The sequence below is a fragment of the Scleropages formosus genome, chromosome 25, assembly GCF_900964775.1.
Source record: "Scleropages formosus chromosome 25, fSclFor1.1, whole genome shotgun sequence".
Taxonomy (NCBI): domain Eukaryota; kingdom Metazoa; phylum Chordata; class Actinopteri; order Osteoglossiformes; family Osteoglossidae; genus Scleropages; species Scleropages formosus.
In genome coordinates this window covers 6,707,940-6,731,090 of record NC_041830.1, presented here as the reverse complement: position 1 = coordinate 6,731,090, position 23,151 = coordinate 6,707,940, and the positions used below count along the sequence as shown (strand labels likewise).

Below are 23,151 nucleotides of genomic sequence, written 5' to 3'. Positions count from 1 at the left end.
CAGTGCTAAACGGCAAGTCGAAATCCTGGGAGGTGGATGACGTGGCCACCGAACATCTCAGCGACGGGTGCGAGGCAGAGCGGGAGCGAGGCCCCAGCAGGGGGCGACGTGGAGCTGCCCCGCGTTTGGACTTGAGCGCTGCCACCGCTGCACTCATTTCCTGGCGGGGAAGGAAGCGGCCGCTCGTCATGGATTGTGCCGAGGGGACGGGCGCGCGCACGCACACAAACTAAACAACCCCTCGATTCTCAGGAGGGTTTGCTAAGATCACCCGATCCCCACCAGCAGAACACCCAGAACACCCCGGACTGCAGAACGATCCCATACAGGACATACTTACTAGGAGCACCACAAAATTCACGAGTAGCATTTATAATCTGTGGAAAAAACCAAAAAGACATAACATGGCGGCGAGAGCTCGGAGAGATGAAGTATCTTTCTGTGCCCCGAAGATCGGCTCCAATTCCGGAATCTTGCACCGTGTCTAAACGGAGATGATGCAGGGTATTTCAGAGCAGAAAATATTTAACCAGGCCCATTACCTCAAACGGTAAAACCTGAGAAAAGCCAAACACAGAAGACGGGCCACAGCAAACGATCCACTCGTAGCGGCACAAAGCGGCACGTACGCTGGAGATGTACTGGCGTAGCTGGTGTCAGACTGGCCGGAGTCGTCATCCCACAGCCGAAGGATCCGGGCTTGAATCCCACTTCCTCCTATATTAGCCTCCATCAAGGAACTCACCCTGAATAAACTCCAGAAAAATTACCCAGCTATATAAACTGAGAAAAAGCAGCAGCTAAATGAATGGAAAAGGTAAATATGGTAAAAAATGTGCGTCGCCGAACGAGACGTGACCGTACGCATGCTGTTGACACAAAGCGTGTTGGGAGGCTGGACCGGATCCATCACAATGTACAGGAAGTTAGAGATGAATAATCATCTTTCAGCTATTTTATAATCTGCGAGGGAAAACTCGTAGGGGGCAGCTGGCTGCGCGGTGGTTAGAGCTCTTGCCTTTGGTCCCGAAGGGTGCAGGTTTGAAGCCCACCTCCAGCTGGAGTAGCCTTGAACAAGGCACTTACCCTAAATTATTCCGGGACAAATTACCCAGCTGTATAAATGGGTAAATAATTGCAACTCCACAATGCGAGTCGCTTCGGAGAAAAACATCAGACAAACGCAAAACCGCTCCAGGCAAGACCGCCTCAAAATAAGTCTACGGATATCACTCGTCAGCGTCTTCGGTTGTACCTTGATTTGCATTTATTCCTACACCCAGACCTCGATCACTTTTGATACCGATGACCCTTGATCAAGGGTAGTACAGCAGTCATGGGATTTGAACTCGCACCCTTCAGATTGCGGGACGACGGCTGTAAGCACCACGCCACCTGCTGCCCCACGGAAGCCTCGGTCTCTTGTGCCGCGTCGCGTTTACATTAACTACGCCGGAGTACAGCGCTGCCCAGCAACTACAGCGACCATAATTCCAGCAGACGTCGCGCTAACGCTCGGCGTAGACGTTCTCTATAAGGACGGATTCAACGACGCTCATTTCGTGCTCTGCTTAGCAATCTTCTCGGACACGGACCTCAAGGATATTTGAATACACTTATTACGCAAGCGCTTAGCTTGTTTATTGCCTTTCGTAAATGCGTTATTCACCAACACGGCATATGCAGGAATGTTTAACACTCAGAACAATACCCACCCGTATAGGGCGTTCGTAAACCCTAAAATTCGACCGACGCTTTCGCTCTAACCAGAAATGCTGAATTTTTCACAACGTGGCACTGGATTCGTCGTATGACTCGCGCTATATACGGAACGGTTTCACATCCACAACAAAACTGGAATATTACTGCACACACAAAACCTACCCAAGTTATTTTTAGGGGCTCCTGGGCTGAAACGGGAGCATTATTTCTCTTTTCTTTTATTAAACCCCATCCGCACTCAGATTCTTATTAGGGATTTCCTGCCCAGGGTTCTATATTTAGTGCCGCCGCACAGCAGGGCTGTCCGATAACGGCAACTGACCAATTATTGACTCGCGGCACGCAGGAGCTTTCTGCTCTCTATGTGGCGCGGGCGGCAAAGTGCCCGGGACAGGGCAGCGCGGGGGCGTCCGTTATCACGTCCACGTGGATGGGTAGAAGTACCGCAAAAGCAAGCTCCTGCCCCAGCAGGGCCCGTCGTCGGCGGCAACATCTGATCAGAACAGAGCGGTTACCTAAGAGGACGAGACCTGGCCAGGGTCCGCCGGGGAAACAGATGCAGACGCTGCGGTTTGGTGAATCACCGAGTGTTGTCATGGTATTTCACCCCTCCCACGTTTCAGTTTTCCACCTAAATATAGAGCATGAAAACAGAACCTGACTTCTATCACGGACTAAGACGTAGCTGACGGTGAAGAAAGAAAAAAAAAAAAAAAAGTTTTTTTTGATGAAATAGCAGGAAAATTTTAAGCAGGAAGGGATCTGGCGTCAGGCGACGGCGGCATTTGGAGACGAGATCTGTGCATCGGAACGGTCCGAACGAACGGATGCCAGGCGGTGCCGGAACGCTACGTGAGGAGGGACACGCTACAGACGTGGGAAGAGAAAGCAAAACTGATGTCCAGAAGGAAAAAGGAGGGGTAGTGCTATCGCCGGGGTGATGCCAAGTTAGCTGGAGTAAGTTTCGACACAGTGCTCAAGGGATGGGATGTGACAAGACGACACACATGCGCTCGCGCGCACACACACAGAGGATGACAGTAACACCCCAATACCTACAGGGCCAGATCACTTCCTACACACCAGCAGGACTGCTAAATTCCGCCAATTCTGGACCCTCGGTCCCTCTCGCAAGTCGACCGCAGCTGAAAGTACCGTATACGGGTTCCCGGATTTGGATCCGAGGTAGCGAAATGAGCTCCGTCTGTCCCTCAGAACTGCTGAAGTCAAGAAGTCTTAAAATGCATCACTTCAAGACCCACTTCTCTCCCAGTCTAACATCTTCATAGTTATATCACACAACCGTTCATCACTTTTGATCACTTTTTCTCTAATGCCCTGTCCCTCCCCTCCTATAAGAAGGTTATATATGTGCATGTGGATGCCTTGTCACCTGGTTTAGAGCACTGCATATATTTTCATATTATTTAACATATTGTTTGTTCATTTAGTTGTCTTTGTCCAGTTATTACAACTGGGTAATTTTTATTGGAGTTATTCAAGGTAGGTACCGCGATCAAATCTAAGTTCTCAGCTTGGACACCCGCATGTCTGAACATAACGCACTTTTGCTTACTCTCGAGACATACGTCGATTTTTGCTAACTTAACGAACGTAACACATCGAGGCACACGGCGCGCAGTCCCATACAGGCTTTCAGGTTCCGAGTTAGACAATGCGCATTCGCATCACATCCACACCTGCCCTGTCTCAGCACCCCCAGTCACCAGAGTCTTCATCATCATCAGCGCCATTGCCTTAGTCACTCCCTTCCACCACCCCGTGGAGTCGCCCACGACAACAGCGGAGCGTGAAGGACACCGCTGGTAACCGAGACCTGGGAATGAAGGCGACGCCGGGGTCCCCGATAAGAGTAGCTGTAATAGGAATGCGCTGCTGTAGGAGGAATAATCTAAACCCTTATCAGATCAATGGGCTCGCAGAGCAACCTGCAGCTCAACACCGGTGCCTGATGGGAGATTTCTCCGCGTCTGCAAGGCCGGGGTTCAGGGGTCACGGAACGCAAGTACCCCGTTTAATACATCACGTTCCCGTCTCGGCGCGAGCAAGGCCGGAATGGAAGGCGGGCGAAGACGAGCGGGACGGGTCCACGAACACAGCTGCCATCAAATCTATTGCAATGCAAGTCAGAAAACGCGTGTTTACATTTTATCAGACGCATCAGAGAACTGTCAGCGCTTTAAGTGGTTTCATCCTTCCCCTCATCAATGGCAAATTAAGTGTGCACTATGCATGAGGCCAGACTAAATTGCAATCAGCAATGCTCATTATGCATTTGCCTTTACAAATCACACTTACATAGTTTTATGGATGTCACTTCGCTTGTAGGGGGAGAAGGGAGAAGACGCCGTATTTGTCGCGAATTCATCACACATCACAAAGTGGCCCGGATGAAGAGTCGTCCTTCAGCGCTAAATGGGACGGATTCACGTTCTCGCGGAAGGTGACGGAAGGGAAGAAGCGTCGCAGAGTAGCTATGCGGGCGCCATGATCTCGGATGCCTTCTCACCATAGGAATGCGGTGATTTGCCGAAGGGTGATTAGGAGAGGGGGGTGCGGTGGCGCGGGGGGTTTGGTCTGTGCCTGCTCTCCGGTGGGCCTGGGATTCGAGTCCTGCTTGGGGTGCCTTGCGATGGACTGATGTCCCGTCCTGAGTACGTCCCCTCCCCCTCCAGCCTCGCGCCCCGTGTTGCCAGCTTAGGCTCCGGCTCACCGCAACCCCCCTCGGGACAAGCAGTGTGTGTGTGTGTGTGTGTGTGAGAGAGAGAGAGAGAGAGATTAGCAGAGGACGGTGGCCAGGAAGCCAGAGGTACTGCTTTCTCGCACACTTCCCTGACAACGCGTACGACGAAAGTCACGCAAACACTTTCGGATGGCGCTGAACACCGCTACAGTGGTACAACGCTACACCATGATATTTGCTGCGCTGCCAGATCGAATCGTTCAGGGTCACACACATATACCGCCAGCAAAACAAACAGCACATCCGCTAAGGATGGGCGTTCAAATATCCAACCACAGCCCATTCTCACCGCAGCTGCTAAATTGTCCAAACCGAGCATAAGGAAGCTGCTTACCTAAAGTAAGTGGCAAAACGAGGCTTGTTGCTTTGATGACACAAAAAACACAAGTGCAATCGAAGAACTGAAGGCGCTTATTCTCAAGAACATTCACACACTGAGTTTTGTGAACCGAAGACTGGAGGCAGGTCTGATGGGCTACAAGGCAACACGTACAGTTAACATGGCCTGGCCGTGTTCTGAGTATGCAGGAGGTCTGGTGGGAGCATGATGAAGGCAGACAGAACCATATAGAGAAGGTGAGACAAGGCAAAAATGTCATTTATATGCTTTGGATGTCTTGCTTGAACGCTCTGCCTCAGATCACGATTCTGAAAGTGAGGTTTCACTTCTGCCTTGCCAGTCTGTTGATGATTTACTTCTATGGTTTGGATTGTTGTCATATTTCCTGACCAAACTTCTTTTTAGTTTTAGATCAGTGACAGACACCATGACATTCTGCTGTAGAATTTCCTGATTTAACTCACAATTCATTGAGTATAAGCTGCCCAGGCCCCAAGGCAGCAAAGCAGCCCCACAGCATTACACTCCCTCCACCATGCTTCACCTTTGGGATGATGTTTTAGTGTTGGCATTGCATACCCTTGCACTGAAATTTGTAGGACACCCACTCCTAGAGAGAGAAGCAACTTGAAAGAATGAAAGAAAGTCAGCAATCTGCCTGACTGATGGAGGTCCAAGTCTTCAGAAATCCTTTTGCAACCCTTTCCAGCCTTATAAGTCAACTCTTCTGAGGTCTTCAGAAATCTGCTCGGATCAAGCCGTAATGCAGCGCAACAGAATTCGACGGTGAAAAGCAGGTAACTCCATTGACCCTCTTTTCAATACATCGATACTCTACATGTTCACATGCTTTCTCCATCAATGACCATGACTGTTGAAATCATTTGTTTAATAAATGTATGTTGTATGTTAAATAAGACTATTACTTGAATGAAGATCAAATCTCATTCCAAACGGTTCACAAACTTTCGCACAACTGTATGTGCTTGGATGCATATCTGGTGCTGCTTTCACATCCACTGCAGTTGGAAAGAAGGCACGTGCATCTCATGAAGACCATCAGAGAACAGGAGCTGCAACCACACGCGTGTGCATGTCGGGAGAGAGCAGACTCACCTCTGCCTGGAAGCCCTTCAGCAGCGGAGCTACCTGCTTGCGCAGATCCTGTGGGACGGAAGGAAAAAGGAAACATTCGTCACCATCTGTAACCTCGGCGCCATCGCAACAGGACAGGGTAGACAGAGCAGGTCGTGCTACACACAAAGATACACACAGAAGCGCAGACAAACAGCTTACTTTACATGCGCCATAGTACCCTCTCTCGCCATTATTTTAATATCATCCCACCAATAACAAAATCAACTCAGTTTTATCCATTATAATAGCTCAATGCTTCAGTTTCACCAGCATTTAACCTTTTCTCCAGTGTAACGGTGCAGTTCTACAGGGGGGCAACAGTCCCTGGGCACTTGAATCCACGACATTCCTGCTACAAATCAAAGTCATTCTGCTGAAACCCAATCCGCTCACGAAGATGGACCTCCGTTTAAGCAACCGACATCGCAAACATTTTGTGAATGGAAAGAGCGGGCCCAGTTAGCGCAACACCCCCTTTAGCAGCGCTCGTGCTCCGAAAAACTCGAGGCCCAAGCGTGCGCCGTCACGGAATGCGGCGAAGACGACGGCCCACATTTACGCTCGCCCGTTACTTATCTCGTCCTGCCCCGTTTCCTACTGCATGACTCAGACATCTATGGTCAGATTAGTGCTCACGCAAAAAATAGAAAAAGGCAGAAAAGCACTGTTTATCCCACTGTGAAAGATCAGAGTCAAGTGGAAACATTTGGCCAACTCGAACAACTATTTTTGAACGGCTTTATGCACTATTGGCAAAGGATGGGATTAAATTTCCATTTCCTCAAGGTCTGGTCCAGGGCAGTTTTCTTAAAAATAAAAAAGAAAACAAAGTAAGCTATATATATGTAAGGGGCCTTTTATCCAAACGCACCAGGCCTGTGTTCAGACCTTTTGCTTCATTAATAATGGACCCTTTCCTTACGCAACCTTACGGTAAAGTAACTGCAACACTGCAATTTCCAACCACTAGAAAAGATCCGATTATGACCGACTGCAGAACGAGATCCGTTTCAACAGCGGTTAAAACAATATTAAATACGACTGTGAATAAGTCTCGTCCCAAGACGCCGAAAGCTCTCACGTGAAATAATTGCGCTGTCCACACAGCCCTCGGGCCCCTGGTACCTTGAACATTTTTTGGGGGTTGACACGGAACCAAATGATGGGAAAATCGGTCGTTTTTATTGAACGCACATTGGTTCGCACCCTGAAACGAACACAGGCGCTACGTTACTTATTGTGGGGGCTCCAACGAAAGCCGCAGCTGGCCCCTGGTGACCAGGACCAGAGGAGACGGGGTCCCGGCGGTCGGCTTGGGACGCCGCCCCGGCCCCGGTTGTGAGATTTTTACTGCGATTCTGGAACGCATTTGGGTTTTTGCAGCACACCGGGGCCTCGCCTGCACCAGCTACTGTGCGGATAACATTTATGTAAGCGCTAAACCAGAGCTCCACGTGACGGAGAGGAAACGTCTCTCAACATCTGGTTTCGACATAACGCTCGCGCCGCTGGCCAACATCACTCCGAAGCTTCCAAATTCAAGCCGAGATAGTCTCCTCGCGAATGCGATTACTGGGAGCCGCCGTCCAAGACACAGACGGAGCAACGGTCGCTTCCTATTTACGAGCGAGCGATGAATTATAGAAAATTACAGGAGCACGATGCAGAAGTGTCAAAAGAAAAACAAACTGGGTGGGTGAGGGAACGAGAACGGGCTGTTTTCAGAGGCGCGGTGCCGCGCGGACCCCGGCGTGCGTGTGGGCTGCCGAGTCCACGGAAGGTCGCGCCGCGATGCAACGGCATAAAGCGGCTACGCAAACAGACGGGCTGCGGGAGTAAATAAATAGCTCCTCCGAGGAGTTAACAGCAGGCTTCCCCTGGCCCACACCGGGGAGCTCCCCGCACTGGAAAGGAGCCCAGAACTCCGGGGTGGTTTGCCCGCAGGTTATCTTTCAAGGCTTCTCTTCCGCAATCAAAGAGCATCCTTCTCAAAGAGCAGACCAGAGGAAGGGGGTGGAGAAGGAAGGGAGGGCTGGGGATATTTAAAGGACCCGTTTGCCTGAGACATCACTTACTCTTATTTGATTTACTGCTCCTGGTACGCTCTGTTGCGTCCCATTTCTAAGACACGCAAATCTCGAATCTGCTAAAGCGATTCAGCCAATTACCTCCAGAACCGTGGTACGGGAGGCCGGTCCAAGTCAACAAAAGGCAATTTATACTGTAGTTCACTCAGGGGCTTTCAGGGAGGCCGCGGACACAGACAGGCGCCTCCTTTCCGAGCCGAGATAACGAACCTACCCCCGCTTTCAACGATGCACAGAGGATGTCTGTATGTCATTTCTGACCGCCGCCCACTGCCTTTTAATGTGGTGCGCGAGCAAAGCAGCTTAGCTTGAGCGCTGCCCTCAAGGCCTTCCGCGTCCTCAGGTACACACGGACACATGACAGCGGCACGGAGATGTACGTGCGCCCGCAGAACATGCCGCGCTCCTCGCCGCGCGACGAAGTCACGCAAACTCCGGTCGGCAGCGGCTGCGGGGCACCACCGCTGACATCATAACCATGGAGCAGAGTGATGAAAACAGCAAGAGGAGGGAGGAGAAGGAACAGACAAGGGAATGGAGCTAAAGTGCAAGGGGAGGGTCTACGGAAGCAAAGGGAGGGACTGGATGAGCAAAAGGAGGAACAAGATGCGCAAGGAGAGAAAAGAGAAGGGGAAGGGTTAGCAGCGACAGGGGAAGGAACATATAGAACAAAAAAGGAGGGACTAGAGGAGTTATGGAAAGGAGGAGATGAGCAAGAGGAAGGATGAGACACACAAGGGTAAGATGTACAGCTGAAGGAATGAATGTCAGTCAATTTAGCAGACTGGCCAGGACACGCCCACCAAGCGGAGGAGACGACCCTGCGACCCGGCAGCAGGCCAGAAGCACAGCGGCTACGGAGTGCGGCTGGGGTCGGGCACAAAGACGGGAAAAATGACTCAGTAGAGAAGTTTCTCATAAGAAACAAGAGAAGGAAGAATAAACGCTAGCATCCCGGTGAACTCGGAGAGGAAGAGATTCAGCACTTGGCTCCAGTCTCCTCCTAGTCTCAAAGAATCCAAAAGGAAATTGCTCTTTTGGACAAGTCTCACTTTGGTAAGAACACACACCCCGGACGCTGCTGGTTGAAGCTCCACTGGAGGCGCCGTTACTGAAGCCCTGAAGCAGTTAGAAGCTACTTCCCCTAAGCTGCTGTAAAATCACGCTACATTAATAGGCAAATATAATGGCTTAACTAACGGAGGGAAGGGCCACCAAGTCAAGTCCAACTCGCAGCGACCATCTGCATAGTTTCCGAGGCACGGGAGGAAAGGAAGTGATCTGCCAGTGCCTTTTTCCGTGTGTGTCTGGGGGGCGCATACACCTGGGGGGAGGACACACACACACACACACACACACGCCAACTCCACACATCCGCTGGATTCCAACCACACGTCCGCCAAGCAGCTCAGGCACCATCTTTACCCAATAACTAAATAAAACCATGAAAACAGTAGCTCTAAATTGTTGCAGAGCTCCATGCAAAAAACAACCCCCTCCCCCAACAGGGCTCTTAGTTGTGGCGTTCCTTCACATCAGAGGATGCATCTTTAATGGCTGCTGCACTCTAGAAGAAATGCTGTGTTTAAAAATTTACGGCCGACATGACGCTCGCACGCTTCCCAACCCTCAATCCTGGCATTACTGCAGACACACCTCGGCCTCCTCTGACTGGGCACCTTCGCTGAGCGCAGGGTTTGAGTTAGGTAAGTGGAGAGGAGCTCATCACCCATGACATACACACCTACTCAGGGCAAGAGGCATCTGCACCTCCAGACTGGAATCAACTGAACAGACAACTACTGATCCATTTACTGGAAATGAGCTCTTAACCAGTCACAACTATGGTCATTTGGAAAATATTCACGTTGGGGAGAAAACCCACTAGAAAAATGGAGAAAACACTTCTGTTTATTCATTGACAGTCATTCATGAAATGCATCTCTCCGAAGTGACATGCAACTCGGAACCGTATTTCACAAAGAGCTTTAGACGCAGACTCGCAATTACTGAAGCAAAGCCTGTTTGTCCAATATCGCCGAGCAGCTGCTTACGAAAGCGAGAAAATACATGATCGCGCCACGTGTCGCGATGTGATTTTACGAAGCGGCCGAGAAGAGAAGTGGATCTGAAAGATCTATTTTGAGACCGTTCTAGAACGTTGACAGGGATTCAGCAGCTCTGAGGGACAGGGGGAGGTTGTTGCGCCACATCAGAATCGAAACTAACAACGCTTCGGTTTTTGATTTTGGACCTCTTGTACGTGGGACCACCAAGCGGCCAAAGGTACAGCAGCACAGCGCTCTTGCTGGGGTGGAAGGACCGACCAGGCCCTGTAGAACAAAAGGAGAACATGCAAACCGCGCAAACCGCGCGCAGGCTGCATTTGATACTTAAATTTCAAAGTGCGAAATGACATCCGCCACCATTCCCATCACAGCACAAATTAACTTGCAGAGACACTTGGAGGTCGCGGCAAAGCGCTGCCATTTTCGGCTACCGAAGCGCAGCCCTAATTCACGATGAACGTAATCTTTGCCTTTATTTGTGCGGAACCAGGATCCCCGAGGGCCAGAGGGTTAATACCCTGCCTGGGCAGCGGAGAGCGACTCCAGGCCCGTCTGACAGACACGGTCGTAAGGTATTAGGCTACTTATTATTCTGCTGGCCGAACAACAGCGCAGCGTATCCGCGCAGGGAGGGCCAGGCAGCCATGACTGATGACAGGGAGCTCCAGCGACAAGAAAGGATGAGAGGCGCTCTCTGCTCGTTGGCACGGGGAACGGCCAGTGCCATTTTCTTCAGGCCGCCCCAGCAACAACACCCATCATCGCAAATGGGTTTTCTTTGCAACGCTGCTCTGGAAAGACTTCCAGAGCTGTCGTATAACCTGCCTCGACGCAGCCAGCGGGATGGATCCCGGAATAATCTTCCAGTGGTCCGCCGAGCCCGGATGCCCCTCCTCCCCAGGGACCTATGGCGCAGACTCAGTTGGCGGCGTCCACACGCCGCTCGGCTGCTCTTGTGCAACTAATACAGTGTTCCCCATCTGGAGTGTGGGGGGCAGGGCAATTAGGGGGCCGCTCGGCGTCTCCTCTCTCCTCGCTGCGGGCCTGGCCGAGGCCACGGCCCTCCCGAAACAATCTCGGCGGCGGTGATTGATGAAGGACATCACGCGGTGCTTTTTAACTCCCACTTGGCCTAGGGAGATTGTTTTCACGTCTGATTCATCCAGTGCTTTTATCTTTTTATTTTGATTTTTTTTTCCCCCCCTTTACTGAATAATGTTAACTCTGCCCATGCCTTCCTAAATCTCTCGCAGCCTAGAGCGGTATCTGAAAGCCTTGAAAGAAGATGAGCTAGTAAAAGGGTTGTTGTGCGCAAGCAGAGGAGCAAGGGCTCCGTCGCAGCGAATTAACGGCCCGGAAAAGGGCGGGGGGGGGTGCTCAGTGACACCGAGGTGAACGAAAGTCATCTGATCACCACCACCATCCGCCCAACCACCCAAACCAACCAAATGACCGACCGACCGATCTGCCCCAGATGCAGACCGTTGTCCAGCAATGAATTCGTGGCTCTAGAAAATGCACCAGACACAACGGGTCACAGCGCTCCGGCAGGAACCCCCAATAGGACCTGCCTGAAGAAGCAAGGGGCCACACGGCTGTCCGCTCCCTCCCCGACGGCAAGATTAATTATAGGGCCCCAGAAAGGAATCCACTCGCTGACCTGCAGACACAAAAACAGACACGGAGAAGTAAAGTAAAACCTGGCCCGATTCCTGCTCCGAGTGACATTCCCATAGGTTTTGTCGTGAAAGAAAAAGCCAGCAGGTGGTGCAGCGGTTAGAGTTGCCGTCATGCACTCAAGAGGACCCTGGATTGAACCACACCTCCTACTGTAATACCCCAGATCAAGTTTCATACTCTGACTTGAACAAGGAACTCATCCTGAATCATTCCGTTAAAAAAAAATGCCCTGCCCTACAAATGGGTAAATCACTAAGTAAAATGACACGGTCACTTTAGAGAAAAGCGTCAGCCTTATAAATAAAAGTTAATGTAAATATTAACCCGCCGTGCTGCCAAGGACAGAACAGTGACAGATGCCAGGCTGTCATGAAGGATTCTTGGTAACTTTGGAAAGAAAACTCCGGAAAGATGATCACCAGGACCAAGTACCCTCAACTGCTCCAGTGAAAATAGCTGCATAATTCAATTAATAACTGGAAATAGCTCAACACCAAGTTGCTTTGGATAAAAGCCTCAGTAAAATACATAAATGTACACGGTTACACGTTGCTTTGTTCTGTGAACGGCACTGGATCACAAACATGGGCAGAACGTGTCCGAACACACCGAGCTGGATTCGAACCTATGTCCGAAGGCGCGGCTCGGGCGGCGCGCGGCGCAAGCGGCGCCCGCCGTGCCGCTTCAAAATCCCAGAGCAATTCTGAGCAGGGTGCCGCGTGACGACAACCCGCTTTTGTTCACCTTCACCGCGTGGAACATCGCAGATTCGTGACAAACAACCTCCTGGAAAGCATCGCCCGGCCAGAGCGAGAGAAACTCAAAGCACCAAGACAATTTCCCTGCTGTAGTCCCTGGTGTTACAAAAATCTTAATAAAAAAGCAAAATGAACACTCAGCAGGTCGTTTTGAGAGTGACAACAGGAAGAGCTCTCGCTTCACAAAGCAATAATGGATTATGACACCGCTGGGTACGGCCGGCCAAAAACAAAGCGCTCGTACCAGCTGACGGCATTCTGCATTAAAAAGTGCGGCTGAAGGCGGGAGGACAGAATGAAAGGGTTTGGGCAAAGCAAGGGGAAAAAAAAAAAAGGGTGAAGAAAATGGACTGTATGTGAGGTTGGGGGGGGGGGGGGGTAGAGAGAGAAGAGGGAGAAAGGAGAGGAGGGGGAGAAAAAAAAAAAAAAAAAAAAAAAAAAAAAAAAAACTTTTCTGCTGCAATTAGTTCTGATGAGCAGGTCTGCTTGGCAGCCAGCTATGGTGGGACTATTTATAGAGATCGCTGCAGGACAAAACCTGCGATGCAGCCATGCAGATCAGGGAAGAGAGGAGAGGAGAGGAGGAAATAAAGAGCGAAAGCAAGATGCCCATAGCTAGGACACGGAAGAGCTCAGGTGCCATTGATTTACAGTCATATTTACTCGTTTAGTGGAGCCTTTACTCCAAAGTGACTTACAACTCGGAGTACGGCGCGCGTGACAAAGAGCTTCAGACGGACGTACGACCGTCCGAGCGCAGGCAGTCCGGCGCACGGAGTAGCTGCGCTCTAGACGGAACCCCGGGACAGCTGCTGCCCTTGCACGCAAAGGTCACGGGTTTGAATCCCACCTGCAGCTGCAGTACCCTTGAGCAAGGTACTTACCCTAAAATTGCTCCAGTAAAAGTACCCAGCTGTATAAATGGGTAAACTGCAAAATACCTTAATATTGCACGCCGCTTTGGAGAAAAGCATCAGCTAAATAAGTAAATGCAATGTGAATTTAAACCCATCAGCACAGGAGTGATCGCGGTGGACGATGTAATAGAAGTTTTGCGGAGCAGTCCCCTGCAACCCCCCCCCCCCCCCGTGGGGCGAGAGCAGTCTCTGGCCAATCGAGATTTATTTATTAATTTATTTATTTACGGCCGAGAGCGTGCGAGCAAACGGCATTAACACGTGAAAGATCTGCGTTCGGTCCTCGAACGGAAGAGGCCAATAACGGGCGTCTTTTTTTTTTTTTTTTTTTTTGTTTTCCTGGTGTGAAGGGCAGACTGGGTAGCGGGGGTTAAGTTGTTTACTTTTACTTCAAAGATCTTTCAGCGGGGAGAGAAGCTGCAGTCCTTGTGAACACATTAAATCCAGTATTGCATTTCATGTGATTATTTCTCCCCTGTAATTCCATCAGAAGGCGGCAGCCATTACGTGATCTCAGACGCCAAAATTAGCTCAGTCTAAACACGCGCATTTCACAGCGGTGCGATTCCACCTCTTGGACCGGCAGACTGGTTGGGGGGGGGGGGGGTTCAGCAGGCAAACAAAGGCGGCGGCGGCGGACACGGACGGCCTGGGAGGCCAGAAGAACACAGAGCAACGGGCCGCAGAGCCCCGGCGTGGGGGGAGGGGGGCGCGTCGTGCAAACGTCTAAAGCGGACGCTGGGGGGAGCGATGTCAGGAAGAGGCCTTCCGTCAAGCCACCAACGCAGGCCGCTGCTGAAATATTTACGGCGGAGAAGCCATGTCACTTCGCTCCCTCGCGCACACTGGTGGGGAAGCTGCTCACGAGATGGCCAGGAACACAAGCTGCTTCCTCTAGAAGGTGTGCAAAAAAAGGGGAAAAAAAAAAAAAGGGGACAGGCTTTGCGGAGCAGCCCCGGGAAGCGGCGGCGGACACGGCGCGGAAGGAGGGAAGAGGGAGCGGATGCGAGGGAGCAGGGAACGCGGCACGGTTAGCGGAACGTAAACGCAGATGCGACGGGCCGTGCGCGGGACAGAGACGAGAGGAGCAGAATTCCCGGAAAGAGACCGAACTTCACGGCCCGTTGGCTAAAAATGATGTTCGCCGTCCCTCCTTCAAGCTTCCATATAAATTATGGAATAAGTCCCATCGCCCATCCCTGGAAGAAAAAGAGGAGAGATGATTTGGGATCTTCAACTGGAAAATTCCCTTCTAACTCACGCCCCGATCTCAACACACACACACACACACACACACACACACACACACACACAAAAACGCACGCACGCACACACACATATGCACGCGCAGCCTTGCTCTCAGCAGGCTCCCACCAATGAAGGTGAAGTCAGCTCAGTGCCAAGACTATATATACACAGCAATTTGTTACTGCGAAAAACCCATCTGTTTCTCGGTACCTCTATTCTCAGAGGACGAATTACAGCCAACGTTCAACATAAAACATCAATTTAAACCATCGGCTATTCATAATTTCAAATCGGCATTGAGAATCGAGGCATTAGCAGCAGGCGGCAGGGGAAGCACAGCGCAGTCCGCCGTTCGCCCGTCCTTTAGACGCACGGGGACCTGGAAACACGAGCGGGAGGGCCCGGGGGGGGGGGGGGGGGGGGGGGGCAGGGAGGTAAATAAATAAATGTGACTGTTTAATGTTTAATCAGCAGCTAGGAGCTGTTCAAGAGTAAAAACCACAACCTTCCAAAGTCCTTATCGAAACGACTTGGCAAAATCTGATTCTAAACGCCGGGTCACCGAGACATTTGCGGCCCCGTCTATTTTCCTTGGCAGCCGCCCCCCCCCCCCGGGCAATTAAAACAGGTGCCGTGTCCGGATGTCAAATATTAACAAAGGAAAAGCCGGAGCTCCTGATGGGGGGGGGGGGGGGTCGGGGGGTCGAGACCTCCGAAAGCCCGTTCTCCAGGCCGAGGTGTCCCGGCCAGCCTTCGGCCCTCGCTCACCAAACGGCCCGACGTTTAAAAAGCATTAAAACGGTAAAAAAAGAACCGCTTGGGGAGGAAATCAAAACATATTTTAAGTAAAAATACCTGAGGTACGTTTATGGGAAATTGTGTAAATATTCCCCAGCAGCCAGAAATAGGGTTCTTGCAGCCAGGATCTCGATGGAGGTTAAATTTACTCACTTTTGAGGAGAGGAGGGACCGCCAGACAGAACCGGTCGTATTCCTGGCACAAAAGCCTAACCTTGTGTCTCACTTTAGAGAAAGGAAAAAAAAAAAAAAAAAACTGGATTTAAAACCTGACAAGCAAGTTTACCAGTAACCAGAGCTGTTGGCACCATCTTCTCGGTGGCAATTTTTTTTAATGGTCTCATGTTCTGAAAGAAAAGTTTCACGAAAGCGTCGTGTCCTTAAAGACCTGACTATCGTAAAATTTATCGACGCCACACCAACGTGTAAATGTCACACGCACACAGATACAGACACCCTGAGAAACCTAACAAGCTGAGGATTGTGTGTGTGTGTGTGTGTGTGTGTGTGGGGAGGGGTTTGTTTCGGGGGCGAACGATGGGTCGGACAAAGCCATGGACTCCATTAGAAGGTTGTGTTGCTCCGCCGTAATTTGGGGGAACAAACAGCGTAAACACATTAGCGTCATTTCTTGGGTCCGTGGACGGCTGCATTCGCAGACAGTGACTCATCCCGGGAGTAATGAGAAACGGAGGAGCCGGCCGAGGAGACGCGCAGAGAGAGGCGCGAGCGCACGGAGGGACGGAGAAAGACGCGCGCGAGCGTGCCCTTTCCGGGCCAGCGGACGCGGCACGAACGCGTCGACGGCGTTGCGAAAGCACAGGTGCGCAAGCGAGCGTGTCCTACGAGCGGACCTCCTTTCAGCCTCGGGGGGGTGGGGGTAGCGTCGGGTTCGAACGCCGCGGTTTGGCTCCTGGACCTCATGCTCGGAGGAGGCCGCGCTTGAGCGTTCTTGCGCGCAGGTTGCACCACCCTTACGTACACTCTTGGACAGAGGAGGACCCCGGATGCCACGCAGACATGTTTACGGAGGGAACAAAACGATGCCGTATGTATTTCCATACCGGCTGACATAGTCAACCGTGCTTTTTAATCGCAAAGTGAAACAACGGCATACTGCACCGTCAGCGTTTAAAAAGAAAAAAGGAAAAAAAAATTCACAAAATCACCGAAAAAAAGAAAACAGCCATAGTTCAACTGCGAGCACAAAATCTGTTTTGCAAAATCAAAAAGCAATCGTGTTGCTCTTCGGAAGAATTTGGTCCCATAAGCATTTCATTTCGTTGGCGTTGCCATTTTGCCCGTTAAGGCTCCATTTCTGAGTGAACTCCCAGGTCCGCGTGGCACGATCACGGGGGGGGGAGGGGGAAGCTGTGTTTGGGCAGACCGGCAGAGACCGCCGCCGCAGGTGAGCAACCCGCAGGGCCCTCGGCGGAAAATCCCGAATCAGCAGCGGCGTGCCCGCAATCGCACACAATATTATCATTCATAATAACGCCCTGCAAGTCACCGCGCTCAGCAAAGTCGAAGTTTTTCGAGGCCACGAGCGAACCGTCCTCGGCGAGTCACGCGCCTTTCCCCCGCGAGCTAAAAATACGGACGGTCCTCGGTTCCGCCGCGGCCTCGCCGCGATCGATCGCGGGTCGCGGACACGGCGGTAAGCAGATCGGCGACAGATACAGGTCGGCCCCGAAACACCGGCACCATAGAGGCATCCGGTCTTACGACGTACGCTCGACCCAGGAGCAGCAGATACGCTGGAGGTCTGGGGCAACCTGCCAGGGACACGGGGGGGGGGGGGGGGGGCAGGGAGCCTCCAGTTTACCTTCGCTGCACTCATTTCTCCTCCCTTTTGAGCGGATGGGAGCGGCGGCGGCTTGACGGGAGCCTTCTGATAGCAGCATACCCGTTTCATTTATGTACAACACTACCATGTTGTCAATGAACTGAAGGGCATTAAATTACTCTGTCAAAAAAATTACCAGTATGTAAGAGGGGTCTATTAAGTGTTTCTTCCATACAATACACTCCGGCAAGTAGTTCTGATGAGCTCAGAACTCCTGACTTCACTGGAGACCCTGAAATATTTCAAATTATAACAACTGGATGCTTTATTCCTCACCTCACAGAAGCGGAGAAGGTTTTTTTTTTTTTTTTTTTCCTCCTCCTTCCCTTTTTCATTAGCTGACTGGGGAGCGGCGCTCCTCGCAAACTCCGTTTACAGCTGCCGCTCGCTCTGACCTTGAACTACGAGGCGGAGACATTCCGCTGGGGAACAGATCTACGCGGAGTCATACAAGCGAGCGCCACGGCCGCGCGAGCCGAGAAGAGTGGCGTTTTAACTCTACGAGGACATCGTTTCAATTCGTTTGTTCGCAGAGACGTGCCCGAGGTCCTCTCGACTTCACGCCCAACAGCCTCAACGCGCTCCTCCGGCATCCATGCGCTAAACAACATAAGATCATTTACACAACACTGCAAAGGGGATTACAGAAGAATTAGCCCACAGAGTCAGGCTGCCGCCCACTTGACCGCTGGGGGGGTCCGGGGTGCGACCGGGCTGTCCGACGGGAGGCTCGAGTCCTCTCGGGGGGCTCCGTCGGTCAACAAGCGTGCGAAGGCGAGCTCGGGGCTGGAGGAGGTGGGGGTCGGGGCCACTTGAGAATCCCCCGCAGCGCAAGCTTTGTGCTGACGGCAGCCCGCGAGGGCCACAGTGATGAAAGCAGGAAGGCCGAGGCCGCCGTTGACTGGGCGTAAGCGGACACCGTGTAAACAGAGGGCTGCTGTCGCCTCCCCCGGGTTGCTTCCCACACCGGCGGCCGACACCCGATCCGCAACGTCGCCCACCCACCGAGATCAGGGACGCACACGGGTGTCGCGCAACGCACCGGCGCCTCTCCGCCCCGCTCGCCACGTCCGGGCCCTCGGTGCGAGCGGAGCCCGTCGCGGAACTTGGGCCGCGACGCCGACGTCAGCTCGGGCACAGCTGCACCTAACAACCGCACGCAGCCGGTTACGCAGCGAGCATGCATTTGCAATGAATGAAGGGGTAAAGACATCGGCGAGGAAAAAAAAAAAAAAAAAAAAACCATCACAGCTCGCCAAAAATAATACAGCTTTCTCTTGCCACTAAGTAGAAAATGGAGCCGGCGTATGCCTGTCCTTTGTGTTTTCGCTGCGACGGACATCTACCATTCGAATGCCACTCTGGCCATCCCACTCTAACCCTGGGTTGGGGGTGGAGCGCTCAGGTACGCGCCGTCTCCGATGATCTGCCGTCTCAAGCGCCGATGCAGGAAGACCGATGACGGAGCGGCTTGGTGTGCAGCCTGGGGTGGGGGGGGAGGTTCGCTCCCAAGAGTCTCGCTTCACGGCTGCACTCTTCGTGACCATCGGGCACAAGCGCCGCACGGGACGCGAACACCCGAGCCGTCGGCTCAATAAGAGTTCAAAATGGAGCATCCTTGTCGACAGCACGGAGAAAGACACCGCTGCTGGTAGTCCTCGTGGTGCATCCAGCACTTCGGCTTTACTCGGTGCGCAGTAACCCTACACCGCCGACCGGATGAAGAACCACATATACAGGAAGCTCAACAAAAGGCTCCGGACATCCAAAACGTCGTCGCGTTTGCCGATAAATCAACGTGGGAACGTATGGCTCCTTGCACGGGGACCTTGACCCCAACTGTTCCAAAGGGGCTAAGCAAATTAGGCAATACACACAGTCCCCTGGAAGTAAAAATCTTTAAAAATCTGATTTAGTAAGGTTGCAGCCTTCGGTGGCCTTAGATACCAATTGTGCCAACTAATCCTCTTCAGCTTATGGGGGGAAATATTGCATGAAAAAAAAAAACCCAAAATGGACCTGCGGAACTCTTTAAATATGATGCAGGGTCGCCGGCCCCAGCTGCGAAAAAGGGCTTCGGCTCCTTAGTTGAGGACATCTGGATAGATTTATCCGTTTTGTCAGGTATGAATCAGCCGCTTATTAAACTACATTCTACAACGTACAACCGCGGCTCCTGTAATTTTCGAATCGCAAGGCAGGACTACGTCATTTCAGTTTTTGCGCCGCTATAGGGCCCGTTCTCTCGGCTAATTAGCGGCACGCAGCGATGGGACGCGGTGTAGGAAAGCCCCTGATGGCCCGTCTTCGGGAGCTCTTCTGGAAACGCAGCTAATCACGAAACTCAGAGGAGGAGGATATGGCTCCCGTTCAGGGCTCGTCACTTCTGCTTTGCGGCGAAGCCCACGTCGGCGGCCCCGATCGAGCCGGTCCTGCAGGCAGACATGCGCCGCACCAGCGTGTTCAACAAGCCGGCTCAAACCACCGAAACGCATCGGCCTGGGGTATTCCCACAGCAAACGGCATCACGCCGATGCGAGCGGAGCTGTCCCACGCCAACTGCGGCCTCGGCGGAGGGGACGTAAAATACCATTAGGTAGGAGGCCCACGGGTCGGGTTGGGTCAGGTCGACAGCAGGGGCGCCCCCCCCCCCCAAACTCGTGGGGGCGGGTGCTCAGACTTGCCTCCCCGCTTCTGATTCTGCTGTGGTTCAGGGGTCAGCGCCTCCAGAGTGCCAAGGGGCCATAAGCCCCTCGCCTTCATTACACTAAAGTATTAAATATCCAGTTCCTGCCCTTTTACAACATCATCGACTTGGACAGCCTCTGAATATCAGAGACTATATATATATATAGTGCATAACCTCATCTGCCCGACTCGGTGCCAGCAGCATTCCCTTGCACGCTGAATTATGCATTAGCCTCTGATCCACACTTTTCTCTCTACTTTTCTAAGTGACTGGTGATGCTTACATCTACGGCAACATGTTAATATACGAAACCCATAAAGGGCTGCTTGAGCCTTATTGGGAAAACACTGCAGCCTCCCAGATGCTGACAGAGGTGTTTTACAGACCCTAAAACACCTGACACAGAACTAAATCATTTTTTTTTTCCACGACAATGCAAGGCTTTATGGGTAATTACAGCAGCGAGACAATGGGGGCATTCAGAAGAGAGGCACATACTTGAGTGGTTTCTAGGTACAGCTTTTTTTTTTAATTCACATGCACACAAAAACAAGAGTACTGGGCATGTATGAAAGCATCCTGCTTTTACAAAGAGCTGTTGAGAAATCAAGGACATTCCTTTGAAAAGGAAGGGCTTAAAGTAACAGCCAGTACGGATCAATAGGAAAAGTGTGTTCGGGGGGCGTGCCGGCGAGCGTCGGAAATGCGAGAACCCAACCGGGGCTTCGTGGGAGCCCTCCCTGGAGGGGCTGCCTATCGGCGCCATCGCCGTTCCCTTTCAGCCCTTACGGGAGCCCAGCGCCACGGCCCCAATGCGGCTCGAGCCGGGCGTGGGAGTCACTTTCTTCTCCACGCACAAAGGAGAAGGGAGAAGGACTGCGAAGCGGAGGTGACGGCAGCAGGTCTAACTTCCCAAAGGCTCCTCAATGGTCACCGTGTCCCGGTTAACCGCCGAGATGCCATCGCTGAAAGCGGGGTCCATTTACGTGCAGATTTGCCCCGCGTTACTGTGTTCTAGAGGCCGTCTCCGCAAACAAAGGCTGGATAAAATAAAGAAGCAGTTAAAAAGGTGTCACGGACCGCATCTGGGTGAGGAATGATTCAGCCGCTACCTGGCTGCACCACCCACCCCCTGCTGAGCCCCGCAGGAGCCACTGGAGTCAGATTCGCTCCGTGATCCTCCTCCAAAAAAAAAAAATTCCTGAGTCAGAAGAGATTACAAGGAAAATGGCTCTTAAATCAGCAACCCATTTCGGCGAAGCATCCGCACTGGATTTTCTCACTGTCTCGCTGGTAAATATCCCCACGTCGCATTAAACAGAGCTATAATTAACTGTGCGAGACGCCAGTCAGCCAGAGTGGGCGCCGTGCCAGCGGATCAGCCCTAATTACTATATTCACTTTGTCAGGACCGCTCATTTCGCTGCTCTCCCTGATTTGCCCTGGCAGCTTCGGAAATCCCTCGCTGCCGCCGCCGCACGTCACCGCCTTTGAGCCGCTCATCTTTTACGTCGCAGGCGCCCAGAGGAGGGTGGGCCGGAGAGGCCTGCGGAAGGCTTGGGTCGAAGGGGGGTGACACGAGTCCCCCCCCCCTTACTGCTGTCGCTCCGGGTGGAAGCGTGTTGGGAGAAAGCTGGAGAAGTGCTGTAGAAAACAGGCACATAGTGTGTATGTGCCCCCCCCAGGAAAAAAAAAAAAAAAAAAAAAACACCCCATTTCCTCAGGAAAGAGGGCTCTGAATGCAGCCTCCTCTACCGGGTACCTCCCGCACCTCCAGTATCCACGGCCAACACCTCACTCTGCAAAAAGGAACCATTTTAAACAGTTGTAAACACTTTTCGTTTGCACAGATTGGGCAGCCCACGGAGGTGAGATCCAATGCCGGCTCATGGCACCTGACAGTCGTGGGAACAAATGACGGCACCTATTTAATACTTAGGGCACCTTCAGTCGTAAACGTTATACAGTAAGTATCTTCGAGCGCAAGAATTAGAGCAGAACTGACAGATACCTTAAAAAGAAAATGAATCAGGTTTGTACATTATAACCGACTTTGGAAAGGATGCCTAACACCTGGACAAGTAGAATTATTCTTTATGCATCTAGCTGAAATATAAATTAAAATCTGAAACAGTTCTGCATTCCTTGAAGACCAAGATCCTCTCTGGTTGAGTCTTCCCCAAACGGAGGCATGGGGACAGCAGAGACCTCCTGGATTCCTCCACCCCAATTCCATTAGTTACATTTATTTAATTATGATGTTAACCAAACTAATACCCGATGTTAAACTATTTACATTTATTTATTTAGCAGACACTTCTCCAAAGCCACTTCCAATGAACTCTACGTAGTGTTATCAGTCCACACACCTTATCCACTGTGGTGACTTACACTGGGTCACTCATCTATACATCAGTGGAACACACACACTCACTCACGGGGAACCTGAGCAGCATGTCTTTGGAGTGTGGGAGGAAACCAGAGCACCCAGAAGAAACCCATGCAGACACAGGGAGAACATGCAAACTCCACACAGACCGAGCAGGGATCAAACTCATGTCCTTTCGCGTCACCCGGGCGCTGAGAGACAGCAGCACTACTTGCTGTGCCGCTGTACCGCTCCGTATTTACGGTCGTTTACCCATTTTGACAGCTGGGACATTTCGACCGGACCAATTCACATCCCTTGTTCAAGGGTACAATAGCAAGGATTCAAACTTCAGTACTTCAGCTGCACAGGTGGCAGCTCTAACCACTACGCCACCTGCTGCCCGACCACAGTCCCAACACATGGAAGGCAAACTATAGGGAGAGCGGTGCCGCGGCGTGCCGCCCAAAGGCAGAGTCGGGTTTTACTGTACGTAAACGAGCGCGCCGCGTCGGGAGGGATGCGCGAAAGCCACCCGCCGAGAACGTCCCGTAGGACACTTTGTCCCAGCCAACAAATGGAAACGATGATCGGAGCCGTACCTCGAGTCATCAACGCAAGAGAAAAACCGGAGAGCGACGGACCAACGGAAAGACCACCACAGGGGCCGGAAAACACACACATACACTCAGTGCCTCCCCAAAGCCTCAAATTCTCACATGCACCTC

At 51.9% G+C, this 23,151-nt stretch overlaps 1 protein-coding gene across 5 annotated transcripts in view; it reads right to left on the bottom strand.

Moving 5' to 3' along the window:
• Positions 1–23,151, bottom strand: part of cux1a (cut-like homeobox 1a) — a 147,744-nt gene that overhangs the window by 79,364 nt on the left and 45,229 nt on the right. For all 5 annotated transcript variants that reach the window (XM_029249440.1, XM_029249438.1, XM_029249439.1 and 2 more), the window contains exon 3: positions 5,943–5,990. In XM_029249440.1, the coding sequence (XP_029105273.1) occupies positions 5,943–5,990 (48 nt within the window). The remainder of the gene's footprint in view (positions 1–5,942; positions 5,991–23,151) is intronic.